The sequence below is a fragment of the Somniosus microcephalus genome, unplaced genomic scaffold (genome assembly GCF_052327205.1).
Source record: "Somniosus microcephalus isolate GS21.2 unplaced genomic scaffold, FLI_Smic_1.0 unresolved_chr1, whole genome shotgun sequence".
In the NCBI taxonomy this organism is placed as follows: Eukaryota; Metazoa; Chordata; class Chondrichthyes; order Squaliformes; family Somniosidae; genus Somniosus; species Somniosus microcephalus.
Window position 1 is genome coordinate 143,523,366 of NW_028225179.1, and position 19,721 is coordinate 143,543,086.

General features: G+C 47.6%; 1 protein-coding gene across 1 annotated transcript in view; it reads right to left on the reverse strand.

Annotated features, from left to right (window-relative positions):
• The window catches only part of LOC147096137 (von Willebrand factor A domain-containing protein 7-like), a 64,164-nt gene that overhangs the window by 19,325 nt on the left and 25,118 nt on the right, over positions 1-19,721 (reverse strand). Inside the window, exons 4-9 of the mRNA XM_085973784.1 lie at positions 13,904-14,068; positions 12,275-12,484; positions 11,148-11,286; positions 7,000-7,139; positions 4,262-4,543; positions 2,993-3,211 (exon numbers count right to left, since the gene is read on the reverse strand). Of these exons, the coding sequence (XP_085829910.1) occupies positions 2,993-3,211; positions 4,262-4,543; positions 7,000-7,139; positions 11,148-11,286; positions 12,275-12,484; positions 13,904-14,068 (1,155 nt within the window). The remainder of the gene's footprint in view (positions 1-2,992; positions 3,212-4,261; positions 4,544-6,999; positions 7,140-11,147; positions 11,287-12,274; positions 12,485-13,903; positions 14,069-19,721) is intronic.

The window sequence follows — 19,721 nt, forward strand, 5'->3', positions numbered from 1 at the left end:
AAGCAATTTGAGTAGATAATACTCAGACATCAAAAGCAGAAGATTAGCTTTCTCTTCTGGCAGCCCAAATCTATCTTGTTTATATTGGAAAGCCTATTGTTCCGAGATACAAGTAAGTTCGGTTATTAACCCTCAACTCTCCAGGATGTTAACATTTTTTTAAAATTTGTTCATGGGATGTGGGCATCGCTGGCAAGGCCAGCATTTACTGCCCATCCCCAGTTGCCCTTGAGAAGGTGGTGGTGAGCTCCCTTCTTGAACCACTGCAGTCCGAGGGAGTTCCAGGATTTTGACCCAGTGGCAATGAATGATCGGCGATTACACTTCTAAGTCAGGATGGTGTGTGACTTGGAGGGGAACTTGGAGGTGGTGGTGTTCCCATGCGCCTGCTGCCCTTGTCCTTCTAGGTGGTAGAGGTCACGGGTTTCGGAGGTGCTGCCAAAGAAACCTTGGCGAATTGCTGCACTGCATCTTGTAGATGGTACACACTGCAGCCACGGTGCGCCGATGGTGGAGGGAGTGACTGTTTAAGGTGGTGGATGGGGTGCCAATCAAGCGGGCTGCTTTGTCCTGGATGGTGTCGAGCTCCTTGAGTGTTGTTAGAGCTGCACTCGTCCAGGCAAGTTGAGAGTACTCCATCACACTCCTGACTTGTGCCTTGTAGATGGTGGAAAGATTTTAGGGAGTCAGGAGGTGAGACACTCGCTGCAGAATACCCAGCCTCTGACCTGCTCTTGTTGCCACAGTATTTATGTGGCTGGTCCAGTTAAGTTTCTGGCCAATGGTGACCCCCAGGATGTTGATGGTGGGGGATTCGGCGATGGTAATGCCATTGAATGTCAAGGGGTGGTGGTTAGACTCTCACTTGTTGGAGATAGTCATTGCCTGGCACTTGTGTGGCGTGAATGTTACCTGCCACTTATCAGCCCATGTCGTCCAGGTCTTGCTGCATGCGGGCATGGGCTGCTTCATTATCTGAGGAGTCGCAAATGGCGCTGAACACTGTGCAGTCATCAGCGAACATCCCCACTTCTGACCTTATGATGGCGGGAAGGTCATTGGTGAAGCAGCTGAAGATGGTTGGGCCTAAGACACTGCCCACCGTATGCCGGTGGTGGAGGCGCCTTTCCACCAGCTACAAGGCACAAGTCAGGAGTGTGATGGAATCCTCTCCACTTGCCTGGACATGAGGAAAAACCCTTTGACGCATCGAGTGGTCAGGATTTGGAATGCACCGCCTGATACAGTGGTGGAGGGACAGATTCAATAGTTGTTTTCAAAAGGGAATTGGATAAATACTTGAAGGAGAAAAAATTGCAGGGATATGGAGAACGAGCAGAGGGAGTGGGACTAACTGGATTGCTCTTCGAAAGAGCCAACACAGGCTCGATGGGCTGAATGGCTTCCCTGTGTGCTGTACTATTCCAGGATTCTAGGATCATATGACTCTATGTCCAACAGTTGGAAGCTCAGAACCACTGCGTTGCTAGTCCAGTACCAAAACCTATGTTACACTGTTCTGCATTAAAGTGGGCTGGCGTGTAACCTGAGGACCTCCTCTTGCCTTAGCTCATCTTCTCTCTTATTCTTCTCAACCCTGATGGTCTCCTGCACCGTGCGCTTTGTCCCTCCACCAAGGTCCCTCAATAAATGACCCAGAAATTCGGGTCCCCACGGGTGAGTACACGTTGGGTACTCACCCGTAGGCCCAACGAAAGTGCCGGTTTCGTGCATGCACTGCGCATGCGGGGGAAACCGGAACTTCCGTTCCCTTAAAGGAAGGGGTTCAGAGGTCGAACGGGTGCGCCGGAGAGGCAGCGCGTACGCCTGGAACTTCCATTTTTTTTTGCAGGTTTCTCCGGGAGGGTAAGTCTCCGGCAGTTACACTTTTAAAAAGCAGGCACAAGGCCTGCTTTTAACAAGGTAAGTGGTGAATTAATTAAAATTAATACATTTTTTCCACAGGTTTATTATTTTTAAATACTTTAAAGAAAGGTAAGTTTATTTTTAGCCCTGTTAGAAAATGTATATAAATTTTTCAAAAAATTAAATTATTGTTTAAAATAGTCATTATGTAATTTATAGTTATTTAAAAAATGTGATTTTTTTTAAAATGTATTTGAAGTTTTAGTTATGTTTTGGGGCTTATAGTATTTATAGTTTTGACAGCTCTTCCTGTCAATTTTATGAATGGGCATTTCCCTGCTACCATTAGCTCCCCATGGCCCACGTGATCCCAGGGAACGCTTCGAACTAACTGCGCCCCTGGGATACGCAAGCACTGAGCGCCAGCAGTTGGAGCAGGCACAGGGTCGGAATCCCACGCGGGCCCACAGCTCAACGGCCGGCGCGCAAGGTACGTGCAGGTCGGAGGCTTGCACCCGCGGGAAGCCCCCAACCTGAATTTCTGGGCCAATACCTCCAATCCTGTCTTTTTAGTCTGCTTATCACAGAACAGTTCCCTCATCTTTTCCTGTTGGTCAGTGCTTCCCTTTCCATTTCTACTTCATACCAGGGGGTTAAATTGTGAGGACAGGGTGCATAAACTTGGCTTGTATTCCCTTGAGTATAAGAAGATTGAGGGGGTGAGCTGAGTGAGTGGTTTAAAGTGTTAGAAGGACTCGATAGGGTAGAGACGGAGAATCTATTTCCTCTGCTGGAACAAATCAAGAACGAGGGGACACAATCATGAAACTAGAGCCAGGCTGTTTAAGAGGGAAATCGGGAGGCACTTTTCACACAGATGGTAGTAGAAATTTGGAACCCTCTGTCCCAGAAGGCTGTAGATGCTGAGGGGATATTTGGAGCTTTCAAGGCTGAGATCGATAGATTTTTGTTGGGTAAGGTGAACGAGGGATATGGAGCTGAGGCGGGCAAATGGAGTTGAGATGCAGATCAGCCATGTTCTAACTGAATGGCAGAGCAGGCTCAAGGGGCTGAATGTCCTACTTCTATATATTCCTACTGTAACCGCCATTTAAAAGTGCCTCACCTTTCACGGGCTTCCCCTGGATTGGAAGGGTGTACCCATTTTCTTCTTTCATAACTTGATAGGAGAAGTCCAGGAGACTTTTTCCGTTAATGTCAATGACATAGGTATCTGGTCCGGGTTTAATCTCGAGCTTCCACGCTCCCCTTTCAGCAATCGAAGAGATCTTCACGGCCTTGTGTTTTTCTGTGTCAATCAGGCTCTTGACACTTGCCGCAGTCCCTGCAGATGCACAAGGCACACGCGCACATCACGGAAATAATCCGACATCGAGGTAACATCGCGCCTGAACCCTTTCCGCACCCAAGCCTCCAGATGAACAGGTTTTTTGCATTGATACCACGGCGGGTCGCTTTAGCCAAACTCGCCGGGCGGCAATCCCACGGGATCATATGGAATGCCAGATTTAGACCCCCGCCCGATATTACCCTCCGTTGACTTCGATGTAAAGCCAGCATCGCACCCGAACCTGTCAGTTTTCCTATGAGTGGCTTAGGTTAAAAATGCACCCCCCTCCCCGCCAACCACATTTCTTTCCTCCCACTAAATCGCCCTTGCGGTAGAAAACTACCCACTAGGGGCATATGCGGATGTTCCAGGTAGGAGCATATTTCTGCTTATTGCTCAGTGTTTGCAGTGGGTCCACTGCTGGTTCTTCTTCCTCAGATCTGGAGGGCTTACCGACTGTGGGCTACATCCAGCAGCCAACTGATACCTGGGGAAATCAAGTTCCAGGGGGCAGCCACCGTGGAAGGCCTGTCGTGCCAGTCATCGGTGGGGCAGGGATAACACCCAGTACTGGAGCTACCAGATTAAGATGGGCCCCAAATTCAATACCTGGATATCATAGAGTCATACAGCACAGAAGGAGGCCATTCGGCCCATTGTGCCTGTGCCGGCTCTTTGAAAGAGCGGCCCAATTAGTGCCACTCCCCACTGCTTTTTCCCTATAGCTCTGCAAATTTTTCCCCTTCAAGTATTTATCCAATTGCCTTTTGACAGTGACTATTGAATCTGCTTCCACCGCCCTTTCAGGCAGCACATTCCAGATCACAACTCGCTGCGTAAAAAATAATCTCATCTGCCCCTCTGGCTCTTTTGCCCAATTACCTTCAATCTGCGTCCTCTGGCTACCGACGCTCCAGCCAGTGGAAACAGTTTCTCCTTACTTACCCTCTCAAAGCCCTTCATAATGTTGAACACCTCTATTCAAGCTCCACCTGGGCCTTCTCAGCTCTAAGGAGAACAATCTCGATGTGCTCAGTAACTCACCGGATGGCTGCAGTACAGCTAAACTAAACGGTGATGTGGCGGACTTGACGGAGACTGAGAACTCCACAAGCAAGTCGTCGACGGGAAAGGAGATTTCTTGAGCCTTTGTTTGTGTGGTGAAGATCTTGACGGGTGCGGCATTGAGCGCCATCTCCATCAACCCCAGGAGGTGCTGCAATCCCCCTTTGTAGGTACGTGCGTAGAAGCCTCCGGAGAACTCAGCTAGTTCCTCGAAAATGTTCTTGGTGGAGCTGCGCCGCGTCCGGGAAGTCAATGGATAACCTGGCCAAGATTAGAATCGAGAAGACGGGGGATGAGATTGTTTCCAAGATGCGAAACCGTAACGTCGCCCGTCTCCGCCCCTGGCCTCGGCTTGTCTGTTGCTGAAACCCTCAACCTTGCCTTTGTTACCTTTAACTCAACTATTCCAAAGGTGTCCTGCCCGGACTTCCCACCTTGCAACCCCTGTAAACTTGACCTCATCCGAGTGGCAATTTGTGTCTGATAATCGCACCTGCAAAGCGCCTTGGGACCTTTTGCTACATTTAAAACGCTATGTCAGTGGAAGTTGTTGATGTTGCTGAGTGAAAGACTTCTTCCATCATTTCAAGTCTCTGGCATTTGTCGGCAGATGCGAATCTGTTGAATGCATTGCCTGTAAATACTGCTCTACCCATAATAGTACAACTCCTCAGGGGTAATCTTAACCTCTCCTGCCTGGCAGCAAACAGACCAGTGTGTTTCGGCTGCACATTATACACTCCCTGGAATCGAGCAACTGGTAAAACATGTGGCCGGACCAAACTGGTCAGAATCCCGCCAGGCAGATTAGGTTCAAATTATCCCCCCAACAGCCCACTGCCCCTCATCAGAAACCCTGATAGGAACCAGGTTATTGGTACATACAACTAAAAGCTCGCATTACATGACCCAATCATCATTCCCAGGGCAGGTACAGCATAGGCTAGATACAGAGTAACGCTCCCTCTACACTGCCCCATCAAACACACCCAGGGCAGGTACAGCACGGGCTAGATACAGAGTAAAGCTCCTCTACACTGTCCCATCAAACACTCCCAGGGCAGGTACAGCATGGGTTAGATACAGAGTAAAGCTCCCTCTACACTGTCCAATCAAACACTCCCAGGGCAGGTACAGCATGGGTTAGATACAGAGTAAAGCTCCCTCTACACTGTCCCATCAAACACTCCCTGGGCAGGTACAGCACGGGTTAGATACAGAGTAAAGCTTCCTCATCACTGTCCCATCAAACACTCCCAGGGCAGGTACAGGGGGTTAGATACAGAGTAAAGCTCCCTCCACTCTGCCCCAACAAACATTCCCAGGGCAGGTACAGCACGGGTTAGATACAGAGCAAAGCTTCCTCATCACTGTCCCATCAAACACTCCCAGGGCAGGTACAGGGGGTTAGATACAGAGTAAAGCTCCCTCCACACTGTCCCCATCAAACACTCCCAGGGCAGGTACAGCATGGGTTACATACAGAGTAAAGCTCCCTCTACACTGTCCCATCAAACTCTCCCAGGGCAGGTACAGCACGGGTTAGATACAGAATAAAACTCCCTCTACACTGCCCCATCAAACACTCCCAGGGCAAGTACAGCACAGGTTAGATACAAAGTAAAGCTCCCTCTACACTGCCCCATCAAACACTCCTAGAGCAGGTACAGCACAGGTTAGATACAGAGTAAAGCTCCTCTACATTGTCCCATCAAACACTCCCAGGGCAGGTGCAGCACAGGTTAGATACAGAGTAAAGCTCCCTCTACACTGTCCCATCAAACACTCCCAGGGCAGGTACAGCATGGGTTAAATAGAGACTAAAGCTCCCTCTATACTGTCCCATCAAACACTCTCAGGGCAGGTACAGCACGGGTTAGATAGAGAGTAAAGCTCCCTCTACACTGTCCCATCAAACACTCCCAGGGCAGGTACAGCATGAGTTAGATACAGAGTAAAGCTCCCTCTACACTGTCCCATCAAACACTCCCAGGGCAGGTACAGCACGGGTTAGATACAGAATAAAGCTCCCTCTACACTTTCCCATCAAACACTCCCAGGGCAAGTACAGCACAGGTTAGATACAAAGTAAAGCTCCCTCTACACTGCCCCATCAAACACTCCTAGAGCAGGTACAGCACAGGTTAGATACAGAGTAAAGCTCCCTCTACATTGTCCCATCAAACACTCCCAGGGCAGGTACAGCACAGGTTAGATACAGAGTAAAACTCCCTCTACCCTGTCCCATCAAACACTCCCAGGGCAGGTACAGCATGGGTTAGATAGAGAATAAAGCTCCCTCTACACTGTCCCATCAAACACTCCCAGGGCAGGTACAGCACAGGTTAGATACAGAGTAAAGCTCCCTCTGCACTGTCCCATCAAACACACCCAGGGCAGGTACAGCATGGGTTAGATGCAGAGTAAAGCTCCCTCTACAGTGTCCCATCAAACACCCCCGGGGCAGGTTAAGCACGGGTTCCTTCAGCGTCACTGGATCTAAGTCCTGGATCAACCTACCTTACATCACTGTGGGAGCACCTTCAACAAACGGGACTGCCGTGGGTCAAGATGGCGGCTCATCACCACCTCCTCATGGGCAACTAGGGACGGGCAATAATTGTCGGGTTTAGTAGCGGCGCCCACATCCCCAGAATGAATTTTTGAAAAGGCGTATTCTAATCTGCCAATGCTAATTGCGGCAGTAGAAAACTTACTCCTCTTTGACCTCCTGTTTTCGCAGTATCCTGTCAGTAAGAAATTCATTTTACTTTTTGTTGACTCGATCAGGAGTTTTACTTGATCCTCCTTCTGATAATCCTTCGCACCAGCATCGGAGAAAAAAAAGATCTGAGACCTAGGAGGAGAAGAAGTCATTCTGTGTGTTAACCTGCTAATGAATTCCATTAACTATAAAACTCTTTGGCAGCTCCAGGGGTAGGATTGCCAACCCCTCCAGGATTGTCCTGGTGTCTCTGGGAATTGAAGTTTAATCTCAGGGACACTGCGGGGAGAACAGCCAGAAGCAAAACCATCTGGGACGTTAAATAGTTGTGCTTTTTTTTAACAATTAGTTCTAAATATATCGTACATGGGGGGGAAATAAAGCTGTTTGTTGCAGTCAAGGATCATCTGATAGGGTAAGGAAGAGTCTATTCGAATTCCGATTGGCTGGGAAGGTGATGCACCGCGAGGATGGTCCTGTCGGGCGACGAATGGGGATGGGGAAGTTGGAGGCCGGCGGTCATGTGATGACACCTCCAGGAATATGTCCAGCCAGTGTTGGCAACAGTCGTCCAGGGAGATTGCTTTTGGTCTAGGCCAAGCAGTTTAATCTCCCAGGGCAGGTACAGCATGGGGTTAGATACAGAGTAAAGCTCCCTCTACACTGTCCCACCAAACACTCCCAGGGCAGGTACAGCATGGGTTAGATACAGAGTAAAGCTCCCTCATCACTGTCCCATAAAACACTCCCAGGGCAGGTACAGCATGGGTTAGATACAGAGTAAAGCTCCCTCATCACTGTCCCATAAAACACTCCCAGGGCAGGTACAGCATGGGTTAGATACAGAGTAAAGCTCACTCTACACTGTCCCATCAAACACTCCCAGGGCAGGTAGTACAGGGTAGATACAGAGTAAAGCTCCCTCTACACTGCCCCATAAAACACTCCCAGGGCAGGTACAGCATGGGTTAGATACAGAGTAAAGCTTCCTCATCACTGTCCCACCAAACACTCCCAGGGCAGGTACAGGGGGTTAGATACAGAGTTAACTCCCTCCACACTGTCCCCATCAAACACTCCCAGGGCTGGTACAGCACGGGTTAGATACAGAGTAAATCTCCCTCTACACTGCCCCATCAAACACTCCCAGGGCAGGTACAGCACGGGTTAGATACAGAGTAAAGCTCCCTCTGCACTGTCCCATCAAAAACTCCCAAGGCAGGTACAGGAGGTTAGATACAGAGTAAAGCTCCCTTTACACTGTCCCATCAAACACTCCCAGGACATTTACAGCACGGTTTAGATACAGAATCCCTCTACCTGTTCAATATATATCACTACAGAGAATGTACAGCACAGAAACAGGCCATTCAGCGCATCTGGTTTGTTCTGGTGTTTATGCTCCACACGAGCCTCCTCCCATCTCTCTTCATCTCACCCTATCAACATAGCCTTCTATTCCTTTCTCCCTCATATGTTTATCCAGCTTCCCCTTATTCACATCTATGCTATTTTTCTCAAGTAATCCTTGTGGTAGTGAGTTCCACATTCTAACCGCTCTCCGAGTAAAGAGGTTGCTCCTGAATTCCGTATTGGATTTATTCGGGACTATTTTATATTTATGACCCTCAGCTGAGCATCCGACCCTATACTCTCTCCATCATGAAAACCGCCTACTTCCACCTCCGTAACATCGCCCGCCTCTGCCTCTGCTTCAGCTCTCCTGCTGCTGAAAAGCTCTTCCATGCCTTTGTTACCTCGGGACCCAGCTATTTGAATCTGCTCCTGGCCGGCCGCATAGGTTCCATCCTCCATAAACCGGAGCTTAACCAATACTCTTGCCGCCCGTATCCTAACTCGTACCGGGTCCCGTTCACCCATCAGCCCCTGTGCTCGCTGACCTACGTTGGCTCCCAGGCCGGCAGCGCCTCGATTTTAAAATTCTCATCCTTGTTTCAAATCCCTCCATGGCCTCGCCCCCTCCCTATCTCTGTCACCCTCCTCCAGCCCTACAACCCTCCGAGATCTCTGCACTCCTACAATTCTGACCTCTTGAGCATCCTCGATTTTAATCGCTCCACCATTGGCGGCCGTGTCTTGAGCTGCCTGGGGCCTAAGCTCTGGAATTCCCTCCCTTAACCACTCCACCTCTCCATCTCTCTCTCCTTCTTTAAGACATTCCTTATCTCTTTTACCAAGCTTTTGGTCACCTAATAACTAATATCTCTTTGTGGCTCGGTGTCAAATTTGGTTTTGGTAATCACTCCTGTGAAGCGCCTTGGGAAGTTTTACTACATTAAAGGCGCTATATAAATGAAAGTTGTTATTGTTGTTGCTATCGTTTTGGTTTCCCCCACCCTGCCAGCACCGCCCCCCCCCCCTCCCCAGCAAGCAGAAACACCTTCTCTACGTTCACCCTATCAAATCTTTTCATAAGCTTAAAGATCTCAGTCAGGTTACCCCTCAGCTTTCACTTTACCACAAAAAAGTGCATCAGCTTGTTCAATCTTGCATTTGCCTACATTTGCCCACTGGCTGGAGTCAACCTAGCACAAAAGAAGATGCTTGTGATGGTTGGAGGTCAATCATCCCAGCCCCAGGACATCGCTGCAGGAGTTCCTCAGGGCAGTGTCCTAGGCCCAACCATCTTCAGCTGCTTCATCAACGACCTTCCCTCCAACATAAGGTCTGAAGTGGGGATGTTCGCTGATGATTGCACAGTGTTCAGTTCCATTCTCTCCTCCTTAGAAAATGAAGTACTCCATGACCGCATGCAACAAGAGCTGGACAACATTCAGGCTTGGGCTGATAAGTGGCAGGTAACATTCGTGCCACACAAGTGCCAGGTAATGACTATCTCCAACAAGCAAGAGTCTAACCACCTCCCCTTGACATTCAACAGCATTCCCATCGCCGAATCCCCCACCATCAACATCTTGGGGGTCACCATTGACCAGAAACTTAACTGGACCAGCCACATAAATACTGTGGGAACAAGAGCGAGTCAGAGGCTGGGTATTCTGCAGCGAGTGTCTCACTTCTTGACTCCCCAAAGCTTTGCCACCATCTACAACGCACAAGTCAGGAGTGTTATGGAATACTCTCCACTTGCCTGGATGAGTGCAGCTCCAACAACACTCAAGAAGCTCGACAACATCCAGGACAAAGCAGCCCGCTTGATTGGCACCCCATCCACCACCTTAAACATTCACTCCCTCCACCACAGGCGTACCGTGGCTGCAGTGTGTACCATCTACAAGATGCACTGCAGCAACTCGCCAAGGCTTCTTCGGCAGCACCTCCCAAACCCACGACCTCTTCCACCTAGAAGGACAAGGGCAGCAGGCACATGGGAACACCACCAGCTCCAAGTTCCCCTCCAAGTCACACATCATCCTGACTTGGAAATATATCAATGATCCTTCATTGTCGCTGGGTCAAAATCCTGGAACTCCCTACCTAACAGCACTGTGGGAGCACCTTCACCATAATGACAGCAGCGGTTCAAGAAGGCGGCTCACCACCACCTTCTCAAGGGCAATTACGGATGGGCAATAAATGCTGGCCTTGCCAGCGACGCCCACATCCCAGGAATGAATAAAAAAAATCCAGCTACCATTCCCTAGCCCATTGAATTAATTGAATTTGGAGCATTGTTTAGCCCCTTTATATTTACGTCCAAATATTTGTCTCATTTACTCCCGAATAGAGTAAAATCGGGCAGGGTGTGAAATGAGTGCCCGACTGGAACCCATCCCGTTCCCACCAAGCGGGTTAGGTTGAATTCAGGGTTGGTAATATTATAAATGCTTCCCTTCGAGTCATTTATAAGTAATGGGAGCACCCGGGAGCCCAGAACTCTATTAGCTGCTGAACTCCTTTTTCTCTTTGTATTCATCCTGCGCTCCCCATTGGCAATACAGTTTTCAATCCCGTCGTCTCATTTTGACATTAATGCCTTGAGCCTCAGTGTTCTTTCGAAGCCTCTCATGTGGAACTTTGACAAATGCTGTCTGAAAATTCAGGTAAATTGTATCGAACTGGTCAGACCTTATCCATTTGGTGAGGGTTGAAGACTGGTAGTAGGACCAATTAAGAAGGGAAATAATGGGTAAGCTACCTATTATAAATGAGCCCTACCTTGGCATGCTGTTCAGAAGAGCCTGTTCAAGCCCAGTCAAAGCCAATTCTGGACAGTCTCCTCCACCATTGGCCCTAAGTTTGGAAATCATACTCCGTAATTCGTCAATATTCTGCGTAATTTCCACTGGTCCATAATCTGAGAGAATGCGATATAATGTGAGCGAGTTATCAGTGACATTCTGATGAACATTCCCAGCTAATGAGGAAGAGGGTAGAGAAAGAGAGAGAGAGGCTGGGAAAGAGAAAATGAGGAGTAAGAAAGAGAGGGAGAGAGAGGGAGGGAAAAGGGAGAAAATAAAGTGAGCATGAGGGTTTGAAAGAAAGAGGGAGGGGGGAGTGGAAAGCAATAGGGAGTTGAGGAAGAGCAAAGGAGAGAGAAAGCCAGACAGGGGTGCAGAGAGTGAGAACAATGAAAAGGGAAGAGGAGTGAAAGATTGATCAAGAGGCAGGGACAGAAAGAGAGATTAGTGGAGAGAGATCGCAAACAAGAGAAAGAGGAAGTGAGAGGGGAAAGGCAAGAGGGGGAGAGTGGCAGAGAAAGAAAATGAGGGGTAGAGGAATGGGGGAAGAGATTGAAAGGGAGGAGAGAGTGCGAGAGAGAGAACAGTGAGGAAGCAAAGAAAGAGCGCAAAAAAGAAAAGACGGAAAAGATCAGAGCGCACAAGAGGTAGGGGAAGGAGGAGGAGAAATGAAGGAGAGAAAGCAAAAGAAAAAAGATGAGAGCAGAGATGAGAAAGTCTGGAGGGAGGGAGAGAAAATGCGAAGCAGAAGAAGGGGGAGAGACAAAATAGAAGAGAGGGCGAAAGACAGAGAATTGAGAGGGAGAGGACAGAAAGAGTGCAAAAAGGAGACAGTGGGCGCAAGAGAGCGCACAAGAAGTGGGAGAGGAGTGGAGGAGGAAGGGAAGAGAGGGAGAAAAAGTGAGAGGGACAGGGTGCATGGGGTGTCAGCTAGACAGAGTGGGAGAGCATGGGAGGGTGGGAGGGAAGGCAGAAAGAAAATTAATGGAAAATGAGAAGGATGCAATGAAGCAAGAGAGAGAGAGAGAGAATGAAAGTGAGAAGGAGAGAGAAAGGGAAAGAGATAGACAGAAAGTAATGAAAAGCTGAGGGGAGGGCACATACCTGGGTCATTGAATGGCATTAGGACATAATTGTATGGCGCATCGGGGGAGTCTTGGTACTTTTTAAGCAGATCGATGCATATTGTCTTTACATCATTTATTTCACCACCCATACTTCCACTGACATCAATGACAAAGGCCAAGGTGTATCCCTCCAGGTTAAAGAACTTCCTGAATGTATCTGGTCCCAATTGATCCAATAATCCATAACCTGTAACAATAAAACTCTCCTGTAATCCATATTGAAACATATAAAGTTCTTGCAGGGCTTGACAGGGTAGATGCTGGGAGGATATTTCCCCCTGGCTGGGGAGTCTAGAACCAGGGGTCACAGCCTCAGAATAAGGGGTCGGCCTATTTTGAGGAAAAACTTTTTCACCCAGAGGGTGGTTGGAATCTGGGACTCACTGCCTGAAAGGGTGGTAGAGGCAGGAACCCTCACAACATTCAAGAAGCATTTAGATGAGCACTTGAAACGCCATAGCATACAAGGCTACGGACCAAGTGCTGGAAAATGGGATTGGGATAGGGCTTGATGGCCGGCGCGGACACGATGGGCTGAAGGGCCTCTTTCTGTGCTGTATAACTCTGACTCTATTTAGGACTGAGCTGAGGAGAAATTTCTTCACACAGAGGGCAGTGAATCTTTGGAATTCTCTACCCCAGAGGGCTGTGGAGGCTCGGTCGTTGAGTATATTCAAGACTGAGATGATAGATTTTTGGATACTAGGGGAATCAAGAGATATGGGGATCGGGTGGGAAGGTGGAGATGAGGTCAAAGACTAGCTGTTTTTTGTGAAGTATGAAAAGACCTGTGAGCTCACGCTGGAATCTTGAAGTGTGATGTCTCAATAGCAGCTCAGACGGGTTGTGGATGGTATGAGGATTCAATAAGGTCCTGGCCCGCCATTGCTACAACTGAGCATGTGTGTAATCTGGCACTTAAAGTAACAAGATGATAAAGAACAAGAAAGCAGTCCAACAGTTGGCCTAGCTCTTGCACCTGGTTGTCTACCGATCTGGACCCTGGGAAGCTAGTTCCGCAGAGTCATCAGCAGATAGGTGTGGCACTGCCTGCAATATGGTTGGCAGGTGCAGCCAGCTTAAGCTATTTGCCCACTATATGCGATGGCAGGTATAACAGGGCAACGCTACGATGGTACTCCACTGTACACTGTCTTATGTTCACTATTGAAGCTGTATTTGCTATTACAGTCTGCGCTTAGTACCAAGTGCAACCACATGCAATTTATAAGAAATTAGAAGGGTTTAAAGTACACAAAAGCTAATTGGACCGTAACAAGGTGTTATTTACTTAGCATGCTCTATACTTATGTTTCTTCCTTGCATCATTCAGTGCATCTTAACGAGGTGCGAACTAGTGAGGAAGCACAGCCCGAAATAAACGGCATGATTAAGACGCTGCAACCGGCAGCTTTGAAAAGTGACGTTAATGCAAATGGTTAATGTTTTTTCTTGTTTTTCTGGCCGATATAAGCGACGTGGATGTTTCAAGTGGCGGTGGTGAACTGTTGTAGCACTTTTAACATAAATGACACCGAGATTCTCCCAACGCCGCGACAGTGACGGAGGCGCGCTTACGCCAACGTCTTTATCCGTGTTTACTCACCGGGGCCGATGAAGAAATCCACCGTCGCCCTTATGGCGAGATGCGCCGCCTTCTGGTGCAGCTTGTGATGAGGGGAGCGGGCAGGACTGGACGTCTCTTTGTTGATTCCTCCAGTGGGGGGATCATTCTGCCCTGGATCGCTTTGACCGCCGTGTCTGCATTTCCCTGAGTCGGGAAAGAAATGTCACAGATTTTCACGAGAAGGAAATACTCTGATAGATTTCTAATCACTTTTCTGTGGTTTGTACCGGCTTTGTAAACAATAGGGGTTCACGACAGACAGAGGGCCAGCCTGTGGCCGTTTCTCTATCTCTCTATCTCTTTCTCTATCTCTCTCTGTCTCTTTCTCTCGCTATCTCTCGCTCTCTCCCTTTCTCTCTCTCTTTCTCTCTCTATCAATCTATCTCTTTCCATTGCTATCCCTCGCTCACTCCCTTTCTCTCTCCTTTTCTCTCTCTATCTATCTCTCTATCAATCAATCTCTTTCTATTGCTATCTCTCGCTCTCTCCCTTTCTCTCTCTCTATCAATCTATCTCTTTCTATTGCTATCTCTCGCTCACTCCCTTTCTCCCTCTGTCTCACGTAATTTCTCATAATTTTAAGCTAATTAAGGAGAGCCAACACGGATTTGTAAAGGACAGATCATGCTTGACTAATCTAATTGAATTTTTTGATGAAGTAACAGGGAGGATTGATCAAGGGAATGCAATGGATGTTGTCTACATGGATTTTCAGAAGGCGTTTGACAAAGTACCACATAGAAGGCTGGTTAACAAAATTGAGGTACATGGAATAGGTGGGTCAGTGGCAGCTTGGATAAGGAATTGGCTTAAGGACAGAAAACAGCAAGTTGTGGTAAATGGCTGTTTTTCAGACTGGAGGATGGTGGACTGTGGTGTTCCCCAAGGGTCAGTGCTGGGGCCACTGCTTTTTTTGGTATATATATGAATGACCTGGATATTGGAATACAGAGTAGAATTTCTAAATTTGCCGATCACACCAAACCTGGGGGGTTGTCAAACAGTGAGGATGATACCAATTGACTGCAACAGGACATAAAAAGACTAGCAGAATTGGCAGACAAGTGGCAGATGGAATTTAATACAGAGAAGTGTGAGGTAATGCATTTTGGCAGAAGGAACAAGAAGAACAAGAAGAAGAACCTAAACAATATTTTTGATAATTTGGCAACAAGTGCAAACTTGAAAACTCGCAAGAACAAACCCAAAACAAAAAACTATGAAAAATGGTTTGACCCAGATTGCCATAACATGAGGAAAAAACTTAGAAAAATATCAAACCAAAAACACAGACACCCAGAAAACGAGGGACTACGCCTTACTTATTGTCAGACACTAACACAATACAGAAACACACTCAGAACCAAAAAAGAGCAATATATTAAGAATACACTCAGCTCCATGGAGGAATCCATTGATTCCAATTGTTTCTGGGACAACTTGAATACACTACACAAAAAACAACACGACGATTTGTCCATTCAAAATGGGGACACATGGGTAAACCACTTTGAAAAATTATACCAGAAAAACACACTAAGACCAGAGCAACACCAAATATGCAAAAAACTGGAAAAGCTAGAAATGGCCATAAAAGATAACCAAAACCCGCTAGATGCCATAAAAACAGAAAAAGAACTTCTTGAAAAACTCAAGGACCTGCGACCAGGAAAAGCTTGCGGGACAGACGGCATACTAAATGAGATGATTAAACACACAGACGACAAAATGAAACTGGCTATCCTAAAACTCTTCAACTTGGTTCTGAGTGTCGGCTATTTCCCTGATATCTGGAACAAAGGACTCATAACGCCCATATACAAAAGTGGGGACAAAATCGACCCAAACAACTATCGAGGCATCTGTGTAAACAGTAACCTGGGGAAGGTATTCTGTAGCATCATAAACAAAAGACTTATAAACTTCCTTGAGGAGCACAATGTCTTGAGTAAAAGCCAAATTGGATTCCTGCCAAACTATAGAACATCCGATCATATCTTCACCCTACAGACCCTAATTGACAAACACGTTCACCATAACAAAAGCAAAATCTACGCATGCTTTGTAGATTTCCAGAAGGCTTTCGACTCCATCTGGCATGACGGTTTATTCCTGAAACTTATCGAAAGCGGGGTAGGAGGGAAAACATATGATGTAATTAAATCAATGTATACAAACAATAAATGTGCAGTTAAAATTGGAGACAAACAAACAAAATACTTCCCACAGGGGCGGGGGGTGACGCAGGGCTCGCCAATCTCACCGACACTCTTTAATATTTACATAAATGGATTGGCAAAGCTACTTGAACAATCTACAGCACCCGGCCTCACCCTATATGAATCCAAGGTTAAATTCCTCCTCTATGCAGACGACCTGGTTCTGCTGTCACCAACTAAGGAGGGTCTACAGCAGAACCTGGACCTGCTGGAGTCGTACTGCCAGACTTGGGCCCTGACAATAAATCCCCAAAAAACCAAAGTCCTTGTGTTCCAGCAAAGATCCAAACATCAGGGACCCAAAATAAATTTCACACTAGGAACAATCAAAATTGAACAAACCACTAACTACACATACTTGGGCTTAAAAATCAGTTCTACGGGAAACTTCAAACTGGCTGTGAATGAACTGAAAGAGAAAGCAAGAAGGGCTTTCTATGCCATCAAAAAATCAATCCAAATAGAAATCCCAATTAGCATTTGGCTCAAAATTTTCAAATCAGTAATTGAACCAATTGCGCTCTATGGCAGTGAGGTATGGGGACCGCTAACACAACAAGAATTTGCAAAATGGGACAAACACCCAATTGAGATCCTACATGCAGAATTCTGTAAAAGTATCCTCCGGACTCAAAGGAAAACAGTAAACAATGCATGCAGGGCGGAACTAGGCCAATATCCATTAATAATCACTATCCAAAAAAGAGCCACCAAATTTTGGAATCACCTACAAATAAGCAACCCCCAATGCTATCACTACGACGCCCTGAAATGCCAAGAGCTGACCATAAAGAAGAATACCCTCAGTCAACTAGTCCTGGGACTCAGTGAAGTAACTACTAACAATACTAACAATAACCAGCCCCAGGACAGTGACAGGGTAACACAAAGAATTCGACCCAACACAATCGTCGCTAAGCAAAAGGAAAAATATCTGACATATTGGGCAGAAACAACAAAAACCCAAAGCAAACTCAATTGCTACTTGGCCCTAAACAGACAATACAACATAGCTGATTACCTGACCATGGTAAAGGATAACAAACTGAGAAGAACCTTGACAAGGTACAGACTTAGCGAACATAGCCTAGCGATCGAAAAAGGCAGACACAGGCAGACCAGGCTGCCAAGAGAAGACAGGATATGCTCTCACTGCAGTCAGGGAGTAGTGGAGACAGAGATGCACTTCCTCACAGCCTGTGGAAAATATCAGGGCATCAGGGAGAATTTCTACCAAAAATTCTCACAAATATGCCCTGAATTCAGAAATCTGAATGACAACCAAAAACTCCCATTCCTACTGGGGGAGGAGAGAAGCTGTGTAACACTGGCGGCACACTATGTTACAGCTTGCCATGAACAGAGAGACAACCAGTAAACTAAGAAAAGAGTATATATAAACAATGCAAATGTATATTTATACACTCAGGGATATACCTGTTTATACACTGTATGAATAGAACTGCGTTTATGTGTTCAACCATAAATGTATTTTGATGCTTTGGCAACATAAGATGTACCTTATCATGCCAATAAAGCGATTTGAATTTGAATTTGAATATACACTTAATGGCACAGTTTTAAAGAGTGTGCAGGGACAGAGGAGCCTGGGAGTTAATGTGCATAGGTCCATGAAGGTGGCAGGACATATTGAGAGAGTGGTTAGCAAAGCATATGGGATCTTGGGCTTCATAAATAGAGGTATTGAGTACAAAAGTAGAGAAGTTATGCTGAAATTTTATAAGGCGCTGGCTTTGCGTCCAGTTCTGGATGTGAAGTCCCTTGAGAGGGTGCAGAGGAGATTTACCAGAATAGTTCCGGGGATGGGGGATCTCAGCTACAAGGACAGGTTGGAGGAGCTGGATTTGTTTTCATTAGAGCAAAGGAGGTTGAGGGGTGATTTGATAGAGGTGTACAAGATTATGACAGGTTTGGATAGGCTAGACGGGGAAAGGCTGTTCCCACTAGTTGATGGTACAAGGACTAGGGGACACAGATTTAAGGTTTTAGGCAAGAGATACAGGGGGGATGTGAGGAAAAATGTTTTTATGCAGCGAGTGGTGAGGACCTGGAACTCGCTGCTGACGGAAGTGGTGGGAGTGGAGACACTCAATGTTTTCAAGGGGAGAGTGGATAGGCACTTGAAGGAAATAAACTTGCAGGACTATGGGGATATCGCGGGGGAATGGACTGACTGGATTGCTCCACAGAGAGCCGGCATGGACTCGATGGGCTGAATGGCCTCCTTCTGTGCCTTTATGACTCTGTGGGGGAAAAATTCAGTTGCTTTGTGCCTCCCATTAGCGTCTTAAGAGGGCACTAATAGGGCGCAAAGCAACTAGCGCCCGGGGCGCAGCGATGATTGTGCCGCTCGCGAAATTGACCAGACATTTTGCGGTGGGTGCTAAGCACTACCGCCACAATCTCCTGCGCCGGCAGATTGTGACGTCAGTCACGCGTGCAATGCCCTGGTAGTGCCCCAGACCGGATATTGAGTGGCGCCCCTGCCTTACCGCCTGTTGCTAGCAATGACCGGTTGAGATGAGCGTTTTTGCAGTCGGGAAGGGACTGGGGGAGCGCTATTTAAAGGCGACCGCTTCTGCCTTTTTTTGTCGGCGACATTTTTGCACCACGCATTCTGAGAGCGAGAGAGACTTCTGGAGAGATTCAACGCTGTGTTGAGGAGTTTTGGGTACTGAGCAGCGCTTTGCGGTTCACTTTGACTTTGACCTTCCTTGCATCGATTTTAGAAGAGACTCGGGGGCTGCACTCTGAGCTCTTTCCCTGGGCCTCTCCATTGTTCTTTCCAGCAGATTTGATGTACAGGTCTCTCCAGGCCGAGATTCAAGGCTGCAATGAGCAGGATGTGGATGGAGAGCAAGATTGACCCTCCCCTTTAAGAACCAGTCGGCGACATTGTGTCTGTGTTCCATTGCTGACTGACATCGCCTGAGCTTCACCCGCGTTCTGAGGTAGCGCCTCGCTCCTCGGCGTTAGCGCCTTAAGAGAGGTGTGCAGCGCCTGATTTAGCGCTCCAATCACCTCCAGGGGCGATAGAAGCCAAGTTTGCAGTCGGAGGCGATAATTAGCACCAGGCGTTAAACGTTACGCCCAGCCGATAATTGTGCCCCAAACGGGGCAATACTGAATTTCTCACCCTATGACTCTGTGGGGGGAAAAATTTGGTTGCTTTGCGCCTACTGTTAGCGCCCTAAGAGGACACTAATAGTGCGCAAAGCAACTAGCGCCCCGGGGCGCAGCACTGTTTGCGCCGCTCGTGAAATTGACCAGAGTTTTTGCGGCAGCGCTAAACACTAATGCCACGATCTCCTGCGCCGGCAGCTCGTGACGTCAGTCGAGGTGCGCAACGCCATGGTAGCGCTCCGGACCCGGATATTGAGTGGCGCCTCCTGCCTTTCCACCTGCCGCTAGCAACGAAAGGTTGAGGGGAGCATTTTGCAGTCGGAAGGGACTGGGGGAGCGCTATTTAAAGGCGACCGCTTCCTGCCTTTTTTGTGGGAGACATTTTTGCACCACGCAGTCTGAGAGAGAGAGAGAGAGAGAGAGCGAGAGATTCT